A 16,978-nucleotide genomic window follows, 5' to 3' on the forward strand; every position below is an offset into this window, starting at 1 on the left:
GAACCCAGAGGTCCGAGGTGATCAATTCCCAATGATGAAAATAGAGTTGGAGACGATCTCCGATTGGCTGAAGGAGCGATTGTTGTACTGGGATTGCAACTATGCTCTCGTGTAGTTAGTCAAAAAGACTGAGAAGCTTTAGCAGGAGCAGAGACCTGAGATTTTTGAGGACGCTGATGTTTGTTTCTTCTGCTGCAGCCTGGAAGGGGCAGAAGACTTTGTTGAAAAACGTTTCTAATATGAAGAGGATGGCCTGAATGGTTTTGATGGGTTTAGGTTTAACCAATGTATCCCATCAGGTTTCCTGAGCAGTGAGCTTTTGAGTCACATTATGTGTGGAATCCCCAAAAAGCTCATCACCCATACAAGGACATTTACTAATCTGTCCTGAAGGTTAACGTCCATAACTGAAACCCTGAGCCATGCCAGTCTTCTCATGGCATTGTAAGCTGAGCAAACCAAGTATTTTCTCAGTTGAGTAAGAGTGCTGACAAGATCTTTTTGTTTATTAAAAGGAAGAAACTTTTGAAACCCAGGAAATTGCTTAGCAAGATGTTTCAAATAGCAGGAAAATTAGAAGTTGTAATTGTTGGCTCAATTTGCTAACAGAGTTTTGATAGAGACGTCGGCCAAACCTGTCCATAATCCGTCCCTCTCTGTCTGGTGGAACTGAAACATAGACTTTGGATGGAGTGGACTTCTTTAAAGTAGACTCCACCATCAAAGATTGATGAGACAGTTGAGGTTTGTCAAAACCTGGGGTGGAAATAATTCAATAGAGAGAGTTCAGTTTCTTGGGAGCAACAGGGAATCCCAGTTTTTAAATAGGATTTCTCTCAAAATTCCATGCAAAAGAAGTTTAAGCAGCTCCCTAGAAGGCTGATCATAGTCCAAAGTTTCCAAAAATTCAGCACTGTATTTAGAATCTGTCTCCAGCTTCACAGAAAGATCCTTTCCCAGCTGTCTAATAAAGCGTGTAAATGAACGTTTCTCAATAGGAGAAGACACTCTAATTGTAGAATGCCTAGGAGACTTCAATGCAGGAGAATCATCTGCTTCGGTAGTTGAAGGAGAAGGGTCCGGATTTGAATCATCTTGTAGATCAGAGTCAACAAGGACATAAGGAGAACAATGCTTCGATCGGTGCTGAACCAGTGTCGAAGGTTCCTTAGCATGTTTACGCTTGTGTGAAGCATGCTTAGACATGGAGGAACTCCTACTAGACTGTCTCGAAGAAGAATAATGATGCTTTGAGGATATGGAACGGTGACTTTAGGAATGATGCTTCGATGCAGAACTGGATGGATGAGACAAGTGTCGAGATCCATAGTGTTGCATTGGTGAAGCATCAACGGTATCTGGAGGCCTTACAATGTTAGGCCTTCTCTGTCAGGAGGCTCAGAAGATCTGACTTTGGGTGAATGTTCACATCTTTCTCAAAGCAGTCTACATTCAAGGGGAACAGAATTGCTTGGCAAACAAGCTCAGCAGAATTCTTCAACCTCAAGCATGGATGCTCAATTTTACTACTACTACTATTAATTATTTCTATAGTGCTATCAGACGCACGCAGCGCTGCACAGAGTAACAAAGAGTAAGAAAACAGTCTCTGCTCGAAAGAGCTTACAATCTAAACGGGCAAGACAGTCAAACAGGATGTAATGGATACAGTTATGGAGAACGGTTAATCAGCGGGCTGGGTTGGAGGGCAGAGGAGTAGGATTAAGGATTGAAAGCTATATCAAAAAGGTGGGTTTTCAGTCTGCTTTTAAACAAGGGAAGGGGCTTGACGGACAAACTCAGGTAATTCCCGTTTGGTTCTGAATCATTTGCAAGACTGACTAGCCCAAGTGATAACAGGGCTAGTTGTGCATAAGGGGAGGTTTCTAGCAGCAGAGCACCAGAATGTGATTAAGATTACCCGCTAAAAGGTCCCACCTCTTGGTATAGCTAGCTGAAAAACATATAGAAACAAGACGATGGCAAGTGAAGACCATCTAATCTGCTTAATATTCCTGGAACAATGCCATAGACCACAAATGCCATATTTGGTAATTTTCTAGGTTCCACCTGGAAACTACAGTATGTTTTTAAACAATGACTGGGTCTTCAGAGAAATGGGAAAAATTTCCAAGATGTTGGCTGAATTTGTAGAAGTTGGTCATTGGCCAGTGCAGGCTCAAAGCAGAGAAAAGGTATGGGCAATAGGTAGGATGATGGTGTTATCAGCCCACACAGTGTCAACCAAAGGAGGTGGCTCCACCTGAGCCTTCAGGAGCTGGTGGTGATGGCAGCTGAACAGGTGTAACTAGTGAAATGAGCCTTCTTGTAGGAAGGAAATATGGGGGAGGGGGATAAAGATTACCCCAGGCCCAGCCTCCAAGCTTTTTTTCAGTGATGCCAATGTCTTCCTCTCCCAACCCCTCTCCCTCACCCCCCAGCTTCTCTACTTGCCACAACAGCAATTGAGAAAGAATGGAGGCTCTCCATCCCATTTTTTTCTCAATGGGGGATGCCTCTTGGATCTGCATCTCCTCATAACAAGTTGCCCCAATTCAGCTCCAGACTGTTCTCTTCCTCATCGTCTGGAGGTGGACGCTTTTCTACTGGATTGGATGCACTAGTTCCTATATGCGCTTCCACCCATTCCTCTCTTTCTCAAAACACTTATCAAAGCCAAGCTGGAGTCAACCACTATGATACTCGTAGCTCCTCGATGGCCCAGGCAACCTCGGTTCTCCCTTCTACTTCAACTCAGTATCAAGGAACCGATATTTCTGCCGATTTTTCCATCTCTTCTTACGCAGAGTCAAGGTTCTCTTCTACATCCCAGCCTTCAGTCTTTGCACCTGACAGCTCAGGCTGAACCCAACTGATCTTCATCATTCTCAGCCTGTCGGACTCATTTTGGAAGCTTCTAGAAAACCACTCAGCAGTGCTACCAGCAAAAGTAGACATGTTTTTTCTTCCTGGTGTCTCCTTCAGCATCAGGATCCAAAATCCATCTCTGTTTCATTAGTTTTGGATTATCTTCTTCATTTATCTGACTCTGGTCTCAAGTCTACATCTATTAGAGTCCATCTCAGCAAATATTACTGTATTTTTTGCTCCATAAGACATATTTTTGTCCCTCAAAAAAATTGGTGAAAATAAGGGTGCGTCTTATGAAGGGAATACCCAAACCCTCCCCCCCCCAGTTAGCTTATTTTAATTTTGGTGCCCTCCCTCGCTGCCTCTAGCTGCCTCTCCAGTGGCAGAGCGGTGCGTGCAAGGCTGATTGTTTGGTCGGCTGAAGCAGCTGCCTCTTCTTCCCTTCTGTAGTGGCAGAGTGACGCACAAGGCTGCCTGCCTAGTCCCGCGTCGCTTCCATTCTTGCGGGAAGTGGCGTGGGACCAAGCAGGAAGCCTTGTGTGCTGCTCTGCCGCTACAGAAGGAAAGAGGAGGCAGCTGCATCAGCTGACCAGGCAGGCAGCCTTGTGCACGCCGCTCTGCCACTGGCGAGGCAGCTGGAGATGCGAGTTCTACTTCCCACACACTCTCCGCGTCCATCAGAACCGGAAGCCAATGGGAATCCCAGCATGGCGGCACGGCCCTGACGAGACCGAGCAGCTATGGCAATAGCGGCGGCAGCTGGTTCCGGCCTCCCTCTCTTCTCCCTCACTTCCCCCATGGCAGCGCTGGGCGGCACATCCGGGCCCCAGCTGCCGCCACCGCTGCTCCTCTGACACCCTTCAAGTTCGGGCGGGACATGAAGGAACAGGCCCGTCAAACTGCGCCAGAGGAACTAAAATAAGGTATGGGGAGAGGTCAGAGGGGGTATGGGGTACCCTGCCTGCCTGCTTGCCTCGGGGGGTGGGGTGCCCTACCTGCCTCAGAGTGGGGGATGGAGGTGAGGAGTACAGGAGGAAGGAAATGAAGCTTAACATGGGGAGGGAAAGAGACAGAGCAAAGAAATGGAGGAGGAGGGAGCATAGGGTCAGGGATATGGAATAATGCTGTAAAGGGGAGGAATAAAGATACAGAGATGTGAAACTTAATTGAAGGGGAGGAAGTGGTGCACATGGATAGTGAAGAAGAGAAGAAAGATTATGCACTTTGGGGGGCCCTGCCTACCTGTTTGCTTGCCTCAGGGTGGGTGCCCTGCCTGTGCCCTGTCCCTGCCTACCACTAGACCACCAGAAGGGGGGCAGGGACAGAGCCTGGCAGGGAAAGGGGACAGGATGCAGAGCCTGGGGAGAATTTGGTTCAGAATGGGTTTATTTTTTCTTGTTTTCTTCCTCTAAATCTAGGGTGCATCTTATGGTCAGGTGTGTCTTATGGAGCAAAAAAATACAGTAGAACAGAATTGACACCATTATTTGCTTGTACTTTTAAAATTTTGTAGACACTGATCTGGAAAAATTACAAGTATCTAGAATTAGAGAGCATAATTTTGTGAATGAGGGCCAAGGCATAAGCTTTCTCCCTCAATGAGACAGGCCAGGGAAGGAGATGAGGAAGGGAGAGGATTAATGGGGAGCAATAGAGGGAGAAAGAAAATAAAATATGATCTAAGTGGAGCAGATTTAGACCACAGTAAAAGAAGAAAAGTTATGGGAAAGTTTCCTGGCCTCTAGAAAGTTTTGGTTGGTGCCAGATTGCAAGAGAATTTCTCAACCTCTTATGATGGTGGTGGTTTCTTTCAAGGTATTATTATTTTGTACACATGGTATATAAAAAAAAATTGTAGAGTCAAAAATATATAAACATGAAAAACGAATAATCATTAAACTATTTTTTTTCTTTTGCAGACTCTTTGAAATGAATCAAAATCAAAAGCAGGTGGAACAGGATATTAAGGTTGCCATATTTACCTTGATGGTAGAGATAAACAAAAAGGGGAAAGCTCTGCTTCATCAATTAGAGGTGAGAACACTGTACTATTACCCTCTTTAATTCTTCTAATGTTCAATTTGATTTGATGTTTCCTGAGTAATAAATTGTTGATTGCTACTGTAGGAATGTCACACAGGAAACACACATGCAGTCTTAGAGTTGGGATAGAGGCGCTTCCTAATGGATGGTCTCTCACCCTTTTATTGAGAATCTTAGCTCCATTAATTACTTAGCTAATGTTCTACAAGGTTATAATTTCATCATGCATTTACAGTGAGGATTATAGCAAGGTAACTCATTTGTTTACATATTTCATGTGCTTCTCAAAGCTACTATCTCAAGTGACATCTGAATACATATAATCTATAATAATAAAAAGCTAAGAGCGCATGCGCACTCGTGCCGCGTGTTTCCTGATTTGTCGCGTTGTGGCGGCACAAGTGCGCATGCACGCGTATTACGTCACCACAGCCTCCCTGCTCTCCACCTCGTGCTGCTGCTTTCAAAATTCCCTGCTGGGAGGGCAGGGATGTGGGAGTGGGAGCTACTGGAGGGCCCGGTAAAGGTCGGAGTCACTGTTTCCAGCTGGCTGCGCCCACAGATGATGGGGGGGGAGGGGTTGATGTTGGTTCCCCCAGCTCAGATGCGTCACGGCCGGGGGAGGGGGTGTCCGCCGAAGAAACAAGATGAAGCGGCCGTGCTTTCCTTGACTGCGCGGCTCGCACCTCTTTCCCTCTGTCGATGGCGCCGAAGCCCCGGGTCGAGGAGAACCCTGTGCGCGTTGCGGTGCGTGTCCTACCCTTGCTGCCCAAGGAGGTGTCTACACGGCCACCAGTTGTGCCTGCGGGCGGACCCCCGGGGCCGGTGGGTTGAGCCTACCATCCAACCCTCCCACCACGAGACGAACACAAACCTCTGGCCTGCAGCAGCTCCACAGCACTCTAAACATTCTGCTTCCAGCCTTCTACTGTCTTGATTTTCACTGCCGAGGAAATCAGGACAGTAGAAGGCCGCGAAGCAGAATGTTTAGAGTGCTGTGGAGCTGCTGCAGGCCGGAGGTTTGTGTTCGTCTCACTATGGGAGGGTCAGTGGGATCGGCTGCATGGCAGCGGTAGTGGCGTGGGGGGGCGTGGGGGTAGATAGAAACATGCTGCAAATGCCGAATTCTACTGTACGGGAGAATGGGGGGAGGGTAGAAATTAAAGGTTCTACTGCACAGGGGGATGGGAGGCAGGCAGGCTGGCTTCGGGGGAGGGTGTGGGTGGAACAAAGTCTAAAAGGCATTGAGGGGGGCATTGGAAGGAGGCACTGGGGCACTAAGGACATAGGAAAGGGCACTAAGGACACGGGAAGGAGGCACTGGGGGCACTGAGGGCATTAAGGACATAGGAAGGGGCATTGGGGGCACTAAGGACATGGGAAGGAGGCACTGGGGGCACTAAGGACATAGGAAGGGGCACTAAGGATATAAGAAGGAGGCACTGAGGGCACTAAGGACATTGAATGGGACATTAAGGCAGGGGTGTCGAACTCAATCAGAGAAGGGGCCAAAATCTAAAATCCAGCCTAAATCGCGGGCCGAATGGTTTACTGAACAGTCATAAACTGACAATGTTAACCAGAAATGTGAATTTAAAATGAGTGGAACAATCTTTTCCTTAACAGTGCTGTTAACCAACTCACATGCTATCAAGCAAAACAGTAATATTGGTATCAAGCAAAACAGTAATATTGGAATGTACCTAAAATGCTCATTGTTTTGTTTTCTGGCTAGATGTCTGACACCGTTTTCCCCGTATCAATGAGTCAATGTTCGGTTTTATTTCTTGGGCTGTAGCAACCCGCAAAACAGCATGGAGGTTGTCATCGGTAATGCGTGATCTGTGCTTGTTTTTGTTCAGATTCATTATTGAAAACATCTGTTCACAAAGATAGGTGCTCCCGAACATGGATAGAATACGGGCAGCATGAAGTCGGAGCTCTGGCATTGAGTCAGGGGGCAGTAGAGGGTAGAAGTCCTCAATTTCAACATCCTGAAACCTTGATTTCAGGCCACTGTCAGACTGAAGCTCGATTATCTCCATCTGAAGGTGATGGGGCACATTGTTGACATCAATTGTAAAAGGATTGGCAAAGATGTCAAAGCCTGAGTGCTGTGTTCTAAAGTCAGAGAAGCGTCGCTCAAATTCACTTAGTAAACGGCTAACTTTGGTAGCCAGCCGACTGCAAGGAAAAGTACCAGAAATAGTGGTTGAGATACTCAAACAAACAGGAAAGTGGGCAAGATTGTCCTGTTCCAGTTGGGACTTCCATAGTTGAAGTTTACGCTGGAATCAGTGTTCCCGCTAAGCTGCGCTGGCGCACAAAATAGTACATCGCAGCGCACAAGTTTCACGTCACAGCGCACACTCGAGCGGAGGTGAGAGGAAGCGGCGGCGGTCTGCCCTGATCGCCTAAGATGCAGCAGCGGCGGCTCCTTTCATGATCCCGGGGATCATGAAAGGAGCCGCCGCTGCTGCATCTTAGGCGATCAGGGCAGACCGCCGCCGCTTCCTCTCACCTCCGCTCGAGTGTGCGCTGTGACGTGAAACTTGTGCGCTGCGATGTACTATATTGTGCGCCAGCGCAGCTTAGCGGGAACACTGGCTGGAATGCTGTGATCATGTCAGACATCTTCGTGATGACTTGTTTGCGTCTCTGCAGCTTCAGATTCAGTTGGGCGAGATGCTCGCATATGTCACACATCATAGCAAAATCACATAGCCAGGCGAGATCCGACAGTTCAGGCAAGGGCTTTCCTTTACTTTCCATGAAAAGAGCAATTTGTTCTCTGAGCTCAAAAAATCTTTTGAGGACTGCGCTCTTGCTCAGCCATCTTACTTCTGTGTGGTATGGCACGTCTCCATGCTCTGCACCCACCTCCTGTAAAAACTGCTGGAACTGGCGATGATTCAGGCCACGTGCCCTTATAAAGTTAATAGTTTTAATGACTGTGGTCATTATGTCATTCATGTCCAGAACTTTTCCACACATAGCCTCTTGGTGGATAATGCAATGATAAGTAATCAAGGGTGTGTGGCAGTGACTTTTTTGCATTCTTTCCTTCATTAGTCCAACCAAGCCTTTCTTTTCTCCGCACATTGAAGGTGCGCCATCGGTAGTTAGCCCCACCAACTTTTCCCAGGGTAATTTAAAATTATTTATAGATTTCTCCACAGCCTCAAATATATCTCTACCAGTCGTCGTCCCATGCATGGCAGCTACATCCAAAAGTTCCTCAGTGACAGAGAGGTCGGTCTTCGTAGCACGTATAAAGATGGACAGCTGCGCTGTATCAGTGTTGCTGTGCTTTCATCGATAGCAAGTGAAAAAGCGAGATAACTGCATGCCTGTTCGGCCAGCTGTGATGATAGATTTCCTGAGAGTTCTTGAACTCTGGTGTTTCTTGACAAACTGACAGTTTGAAAACTCTGTATCTGGTCTGGGCATACTTTCTCACACACTTTTAGCATGCATTGCTTCAAAAAGGCACCCTCTGAAAAACACCTTGAAGTACGGGCAATTTCTTCAGCAACTATAAAGCTTGCTTTCACTGCAGCATCATTTTTCGCTGTAGCCTTTGTAAACATTTGCTGCTGTGATTGTAGTTTGCCTTTTAGTTCTTTAACAATTTTATGCTTTTCTTCCAAAGTATATTTGCCATACTTAACATTATGTTTGGTGTCAAAATGACGACGTATAGTGTACTCTTTCATCACTGACACTGTCTCATAACACAATATACACACTGGTTTGCCCTCACTAAGCACAAACATGTATTCATTTTCCCATTTGTCATTAAATTGTCTGCCTTCACCGTCAACTTTTCTTTTCCTGGACATTTTGGGTTCAATATTGGCAGTAAAAGATGTAGTTTATTAAAAATCTGCGTTAGAATGCAAAAGTCAGTCAATAAATGCCTGGCTGGGTACAGATAGCAGATTCTGTTGCGATTTTTATGCCTACACTTTATGCCAGGAACTGGCAGCTTCTGCTGTGTATTTTTTTTACATAGTTCCCCCCCCCCCCCCGATGTCCGATTCACCCCAAGCAGGACCGCTCGCACGCACCTGCACCCCCACCCCGAAGGACCGCCGACTCCCCGACTCCCAACACGATCGGGGCAAGAGGGAGCTCAAGCCCTCTTGCCCCCCCGACTCCCCGACACGATCGGGACAAAAAGGAGCCCAAGCCCTCTTGCCCCGCCGATTCCCCAACTCCCCGACAATATCGGGCCAGGAGGGAGCCCAAGTCCTCCTGGCCCTGGCGACCCCCCCCCCCCCCCCCCCGCTAGTTGTTCAGGCCAGGAGGGAGCCCAAACCCTCCTGACCACGGCGACCCCAACCCCGCACTACATTACGGGCAGGAGGGATCCCAGGCCCTCCTGCCCTCGACGCAAACCCCCCCCCCCCCCATCGACCGCCCCCCCCCCCAAGAACCTCCGACCCCCCTGGCCGACACCCCCACCCCCCTTCCCCATACCTTTCTGTAGTTGGCCGGACAGACCGGAGCCAAACCCGCCTGTCCGGCAGGCAGCCAACGACGGAATGAGGCCGGATTGGCCCATCCGTCTCAAAGCTCCGCCTACTGGTGGGACCTAAGGCTCCCGGGTCTATTCTGATTGGCCCAGGCGCCTTAGGCCCCACCAGTAGGCGGAGCTTTGAGACGGATGGGCCAATCCGGCCTCATTCCGTCGTTGGCTGCCTGCCGGACAGGCGGGTTTGGTTCCCGTCTGTCCGGCCAACTACAGAAAGGTACGTGGAAGGGGGGTGGGGGTGTCGTGGGGGTCGGCCAGGGGGGTCGCGGGTTGGCTGGGGGGGCGGTCGGAGGTTCTTGGGGGGGGCGGTCGATAGGGGGAGATAGATAGCAAGTACGGCCGGCGAGATCACAAGCCTCCTATGTCACCGCGCGTCATTGTGATGGAACGCAGCGGCGTGCAGTGATGACAGCGCGGTGCGGGCCATATTGCAAGGCCTGGCGGGCCGGATTTGGCCCGCGGGCCTTGTGTTTGACACATGTGCATTAAGGACATGGAAGTCGGCCCTGGGGGCACTAAGGACATGGAAGGCGGCACTGGGGGCACTAAGGACATACTAAGGACATAGGATGGGACAAAGAAAAAAAACACAGGCAGACAGACACATCTATTCTAGCACCCGTTAATGTAACAGGCTTAAACACTAGGGGCCGCTTTGGGGGGGGAAGTGTGCTTGGGTCAAACAGCTTTGCTCTGGCGGGAAGACAGAAGGGGCAATGGAGAGACAGGGAGAGGGAAAGGGGGCTGCTTTGGGGGGGACAGGGAAGTGTGCTGGGGACAGACAGCTTTACTGTGGGGGGAAGACAGAAGGGGCCATGGAGAGACAGTTAGGGAAAGGGGGCTGCTTTGGGGGAGGTCTGTGCTGGGGGCAAACAGCTTTGCTCTGGGTTGAATACAGAAGGGGGCCATGGAGAAACAGGGAGAGGGAAAGGGGGCTGCTTTGGGGGAGGGGTGTGTTGGGGGCAGACAGCTTTGCTTAGAGGGGGGGAAGATAGAAGGACACAGACAGTGGCCAAGGAGAAAGAGAGAAAAAGAAACACAGACAGACAAGACACATCTATTCTAGCACCCGTTAATGTAACGGGCTTAAAGACTAGTGGTTATAATAAAGTGATTCCCAATGTGTACCCTTCTAATGTCTAAAATCTTACTATAGCATGTGACAGTCCAAAGGTTATAATGCATGCTCCTTAAGCTCTCTTGATTAGCCTTAAACTCAGGGCCTGCTCAGGCAAAGTCTGATTGTTGCCCATAGAAGGAATTCTTAAGAGATAAGATAAGGGTAAACCTGTGTCAGGTTAATATGTGACAGGAGTTTAAGAGAGGGGAGGGGGGAATGCCTCAGCATTCGTCACAAGGTGCTAGCATTTTCCTTGCTAATAGAATGTCGACGTGGCAGGGAATGAGAAAGGATTCATACTTCCTTCACAAGGCCTCAGATCTAAACACAATGCCTTAGATCAGTGTGCTGTCCTGGCCTGTGAGCAGATTGTCGTGCCCTGGTTCAGAAATGCATCCCTTCATGCTACCTGAATATTACTCTGCTACACCAGTCCAGATCAGTGGATTATACTTCTCAATGGGCATTTGGGGGCATTGGACACTGACTTTATGACATCACAGCCACTGGCTGGAGTAGACTTGATGGCTCTAGTATTTTTCTCCTGTAGCAAACGTGTAGGTCTAGATTGGTGCAGTTGTAGAATTTAAGAAGGCTCCCTAAGGCCTGGGAGTGGTCCTAGCGTCAGGTAGAGTGTGCCCTGCTCCCACAATTGCAAAGTTGGCTTTTGGGCCTTCTGTTGGTTGAACTCTGGAGAAATTTCGAGCTTCCAGGGTCACATTACAAGCCTCCTGTGCCTCAGTCGTATGCACACTCTCTACAGGGAGCAGAGTCTCTGTGAGTGTCTGGTCTGGCATCTCGGCATGCATCGCAAGGAGCAGAGTCTTTGCCCATGCCTCCATTGGAACCCGTACACTCGATGCAAGGAGCAGAGTCTTTGCGAGTGCCTCGAGGTTCTTCCACTCAGCCTCCTCTGCTTCGTTCCACAGCCTCCAGCCTTATCCATTCTCTGGGGGCTTCGGCGGGGACACGCTCTCCTCGATTGTCGAGGCCTGCTTCGAGGCACAACTTGCATCATCGATCGAGACATTCTTCGAAGCATTCATCCAGACATGTCTCGCCTCATTGGAAGCAGCCTTTCCTTCAATATTCCCCACCGCCTGCTTTGACCCTTCCGCTTCCAGATCTCGAAGACCCGGTGGGTTCTTTTTCTCCATCCAGGTCTCCTTCTTCATTGGAGCAAGCTGCCTCGACATCCTCGAGTCCCTCTCGAGGCCAGGCTTTGGCAGATCAGCTGTCTTTTTCCTCTTTTCTGCGTCAGATGGCAGCTGATTTGGATATTCAACTTGACACGGGATCTAAGTTTTCCAAGGAGTATCTCGAGACCATGCATCTTCCTCAACCTCCTGCTGAATCCCTCAAGCTTCCTCTCCACAAGCTTTTGGATCAAACCTTTGTCCGCTGTCTGGAAACTCCTTATTCCATTCCAGCTGTTCCAGGTAAATTGGATTCCAGATACAGGACTGTTCATCACAAAGGGTTTGACAATGCTCAGTTGTCTCACCAATCACTTCTGGTTGAATCTTCTTTGAAAAGATCTCACCCTTCCCAGGTGTATGCCACTGTTCCTCCGGGCAGGGAGGGCAAAACGATGGACAGATTTGGTCGTCGCATCTACCAAAACCATCTACCAAAACCATCTGGAATCCATGATGACCTCCAGAGTCTTTAATTATAATTTTCATTTCATCACCTATTTTGAGTTCTTTCTCTCCATCCTTCAAAAGTTCATGCCTTATCTGGATTCTCGTGCGCATTTTGAATATCAGGAAGTACTTGCATCCTTGTCCCAACTTTGGCTGCAGCTTCTTCAGTCCTCCTATGATGCTTTTGAGCTGTCTGCTAGAGCTACTGCTTGCTCGGTGGCCATGCAGCGTCTGGCGTAGCTTCGTACCATCGACATGGATCCTAACCTGCAGGACCAGCTGGCTAATGTTCCTTGCGCTGGCAATGACCTCTTTGATGAGTCTATTGAGGCTGCCACCAAGAAGCTTTCGGATCACGAGAAGTCTGTTGCATCCATTCTCCGCCCGAAGCCGGCTCCTCGCCCTACACGCGCTCCTCTGATTTACCAACGGCGTTTTCCACTGAAGCAGACTCCTGTCATTTGTCAGCCTGTCAAGAAGCAACATCCTTAGAAGCAGCAGAAGCCTCAGCCATCTGCTGTACCCAAGGCTCCTCAGCCTTTTTGACTGTTTCATAGAAAGCATAACCTCAGTCATTCTGCCATTTCCCGTTTTTCCCCCTATCGGAGGTCGTCTCCATAATTTTTACCACTGATGGACGACTGTTACCACCGACCTCTGGGTCCTTTCCATCGTCAGGGAGGGATACTCTCTTCAGTTCCATCAAGTTCCTCCGGAACATCCTCCAAGAGAGTATCCTTCCACCTCTGCTCAGACTGCCCTTCTTCTTCAGGAAGCTCAAGCTTTGCTGCAGCTCCGAGCTATCGAGCCAGTTCCTTTGGCTCAACAGAACAAGGGATTTTACTCCCAGTACTTCCTTGTTCTGAAGAAGACGGGCTATCTGCGTCCTATTTTGGATCTCAGGGTGCTCAACAAATTTCTGGTCAAAGAAAAATTTTGCATGTTGACCCTAGCATCTCTGTATCCCCTCCTCAAGCGGACTGACTGGTTATGCTCTCTGGATCTCAAGGAGGCCTACACACATTCCCATCCATCCGGCCTCCCGTCAGTACTTCAGATTTCGGGTGGGAAATTTTCATTATCAATACAGAGTGCTCCCTTTCGGCCTGGCCTCGTCACCCAGAGTCTTCACCAAGTGCCTGGTAGTGGTGGCTGCTGCGCTCAGGAACCATGGTCTTCAGGTGTTTCCCTATCTGGACGACTGACTCATCAAGGATTCCACGTCTCAAGGAGTCGTCCTAGCGACCCAGCAGACTATCTGGTTCCTGCAGAGTCTGGGATTCAACTTCCCGAAATCCCATCTCCAGCCTTCTCAGACTCTTCCATTCATCAGAGCTGTTCTGGATACTGTCCAACTCAGAGCGTTCCTTCCTCAACAACGTCTGGAAGCTCTTCTCCATCTTTGTCATTCGGTCTCCTATCGCCCGTTCATCTCGGCAAGACACATGATGGTTCTTCTGGGTCACATGGCTTCTATAGTACACGTGACTCTTTTTGCCAGACTTCATCTCAGAATTCTTCAGTGGACCCTGGCATCTCAATGGACGCAGGTTTCCGACCCTCTGACTCGACACATTCAGGTCACTCCTTCTCTGACACAGTCTCTTTGCTGGTGGATGCTGTCTTCCAATCTATCCAGAGGCTTATTTTTTCACACGCCCCCCCCATCAGAAGATTCTCATGACTGATTCTTCAACTTACACTTGGGGGGCTCATCTAGATGGTCTCCGTACTCAAGGCTATTGGACCAGTACGGATCGTCAGTGTCACATCAATCTCCTGGAACTCGGCGATTTTCAGTGCTCTCAATGCTTTTCAGCATATGCTTCACGACCGTGTGGTCCTCATTCGCACGGACAATCAAGTCGCAGTGTATTATGTCAACAAACAGGGAGGCACGGGATCTGCCTCCCTCTGTCAGGAAGCTCTGAAAGTTTAGGATTGGGCAATTTGCTACAACACCTTCCTCAAAGCTGTCTACATTCAGGGGGCGGACAATGCCTTAGCAGACAACTTGAGTCGTCTTCTACAGCCTCACGAATGGACTCTCCATTCCATGCCCCTTCATCACATCTTCTCTCAATGGGGAACGCCTCAGATAGATCTCTTTGCAGTCCCCCATAACTTCAAGCTGCCTCAGTTCTGCTCCAGGATCTATACTCCTCATCACCTCGAGGCAGATGCTTTTCTTCTGGACTGGACAAATCTCTTTCTATATACGTTTCCTCCATTTCCTCTCATTCAAAAGACGCTGGTCAAGCTGAAGTCTGATCATGCCACCATGATTCTGGTTGCTCCTCGATGGCCCAGACAACCCTGGTACTCCCTTCTTCTTCAACTCAGCAGCAGGGAGACATACCTTCTATCAGTTTTTCCCTCTCTGCTTACGCAGCATCATTGATCTCTACTCCATCCCAACCTGCAGTCTCTCCACCTGACAGCTTGGTTCTTCTCAACATAGCTCCTCTCCAGTTTTCTCAATCTGTGAGGGATGTTTTGGAAGCTTCACGGAGGCCTACTACTAGACAATGCTATCACCAAAAATGGACTAGATTTTCTGCTTGGTGTTTTTCTCATCATAAGGAGCCTCAACTTTACTCCTTATCCTCAGTTTTGGACTATCTGTTGCACCTTTCTCAGTCTGGTCTCAGTCTACGTCGATCAGAGTTCATCTTAGTGCAATTGCTGCTTTCCATCAGCCTATTGAAGGAAAACCTCTGCTCATCCTGTGGTTTCCAGATTCATGAAAGGACTTTTCAATGTCAAACCTCCTCTCAAACCACCTCCAGTGGTTTGGGACCTCAATATTGTTCTTACTCAACTGATGAAACCTCCATTTGAACCAATGGACAAGGCTCATCTGAAGTATCTCACTTGGAAAGTGGTGTTTCTCATTGGCCTCACTTCTGCTTGACGAGCCAGTGAGCTTCAAGCGTTGGTTGCGGATCCGCCTTTTACAGTGTTCCATCATGACAAGGTGGTTCTTTGCACTCATCCGAAATTCCTTCCTAAAGTGGTCTCGGAGTTTCATCTCAACAAATCCATTGTTCTTCCAGTGTTTTTTCCAAAGCCTCATTCTCATCCTGGAGAATCAGCTCGTCATACTCTGGACTGTAAACGTGCTTTGGCATTCTACTTGGAACGCACCAAACCGCACAGAACTGCTCCTCAACTTTTTGTCTCCTTTGATCCGAACAAGTTGGGATGTCCTATCTCTAAGCATACCATCTCCAATTGGATGGCGGCTTGTATCTCATTCTGCTATGCCCAGGCTGGATTTCCTCTTCACAGTAAAGTCACAGCCCATAAGGTCAGAGCAATGGCAGCTTCTGTGGCTTTCCTCAGATCTACACCTATTGAGGAAATTTGTAAAGCTGCCACTTGGTCCTCGATTCATACCTTCACTTCTCATTATTGTCTGGATACTTTCTCCAGACGGGATAGACAGTTTGGCCAGAGAGTATTACAAAATTTATTCTCCTAAGTTGCCAACACTCCTTCCATCCAGTTCTGGTTAGCTTGGAGGTCACCCACATGTGAGAATAGGCTGCCTGCTTGTCCTGGGATAAAGCACAGTTACTTACCGTAACAGGTGTTATCCAGGGACAGCAAACAGCTATTCTCACAACCCACCCACCTCCCCTGGTTGGCTTCTCTGCTGGCTATCTGAACTGAGGAAATGCGCCCTGTGCTGGGCGGGAAGGCACTTGCGCATGCGCGGTGTGGCAGACTCGAAACTTCTGAAGTTTTCTACACGCTTGCTAGGCTGTCCGCATCCGGGCTCTGTGGATGATGTCACCTACATGTGAGAATAGCTGCCTGCGGTCCCTGGATAACACCTGTTACAGTAAGTAACTGTGCTTTCTGTTTTTCCATGTCCTGCAACAATATTTCCAGTCTGTGGCTCTTCCCTTTGGGCTTGCGACAGCTCTCTCTCTGCACTTTCACCAAGGTGATGGTACTTGTAGTAGTTTTTCTCTGCAGGCAGGGTATCCTGGTCCATCCTTTCTTGGCCAATTGGTTGATCCAAGCTCCGCCTTGAAATGCTTGTGCCCGTACGGTGGAGACAGTGGTGTCTGTGCTATAGAGCTTGACTTGGATTGTCAACTTCAAAAAGAGCCAGTTAACGCCATCTTAAGGGTATCTGAGCCTTCTCTTTGACACCTGACCATGTCGTGCATTTCTTCCCGAGCCACACAGTCCAAAACTTCAAGAGCAGATTAGAGATCTCCTGAACCTTCCAGCTCCCACACCTTGACAGTTTCTGCCATGGCTGCCTCCTTGGAGGCGATCCCCTGGCCTAGTCTCAGCAACATCATCCCTTTCAGATGCTGCTCCCCTTGATGGAACCAGCTTTCAGAAGTCTGTGCTAGTGGCTTCAGGGTTACGCTGTCCTCCAGGGCAAACTTCTTCAGATCTTAGCATTGCTAACTCTTATGATGGATGCCAGCTTGTCAGGTTGGGGTGATCACTGTGGAGACCACTCCATTCAGGAGCAGTAGACTCCTCGTCAGTAATGTTGGTTGATCAGTCGTTTGGAACTTCAAGTAATTCTCCTGGTGTTTCTTTATTCCAGCCCATTCTGTAAGGAAAAGTGGTATGAGTGTTCTCAGACAACGCCACGGCAGTGATGTATGTAATTTGTCAAGGGGGCACAAGAAGCGCTCCCTTGGACCAGGAGGCTCACATGCTGTTTCACTGGGCGGAGTTAAATTTTCTGTCTCTCTCAGTGGCACTCATGACTGAAGTCGACAATGTACA

General features: G+C 48.7%; 1 protein-coding gene across 2 annotated transcripts in view; it reads left to right on the top strand.

The window, feature by feature from the left end:
• Nucleotides 1–16,978, top strand: part of TRIM24 (tripartite motif containing 24) — a 230,085-nt gene that overhangs the window by 77,483 nt on the left and 135,624 nt on the right. For both annotated transcript variants that reach the window (XM_033951827.1, XM_033951828.1), the window contains exon 6: nt 4,791–4,905. In XM_033951827.1, the coding sequence (XP_033807718.1) occupies nt 4,791–4,905 (115 nt within the window). The remainder of the gene's footprint in view (nt 1–4,790; nt 4,906–16,978) is intronic.

The sequence above is a fragment of the Geotrypetes seraphini genome, chromosome 7 (assembly GCF_902459505.1).
Source record: "Geotrypetes seraphini chromosome 7, aGeoSer1.1, whole genome shotgun sequence".
Classification (NCBI taxonomy): domain Eukaryota; kingdom Metazoa; phylum Chordata; class Amphibia; order Gymnophiona; family Dermophiidae; genus Geotrypetes; species Geotrypetes seraphini.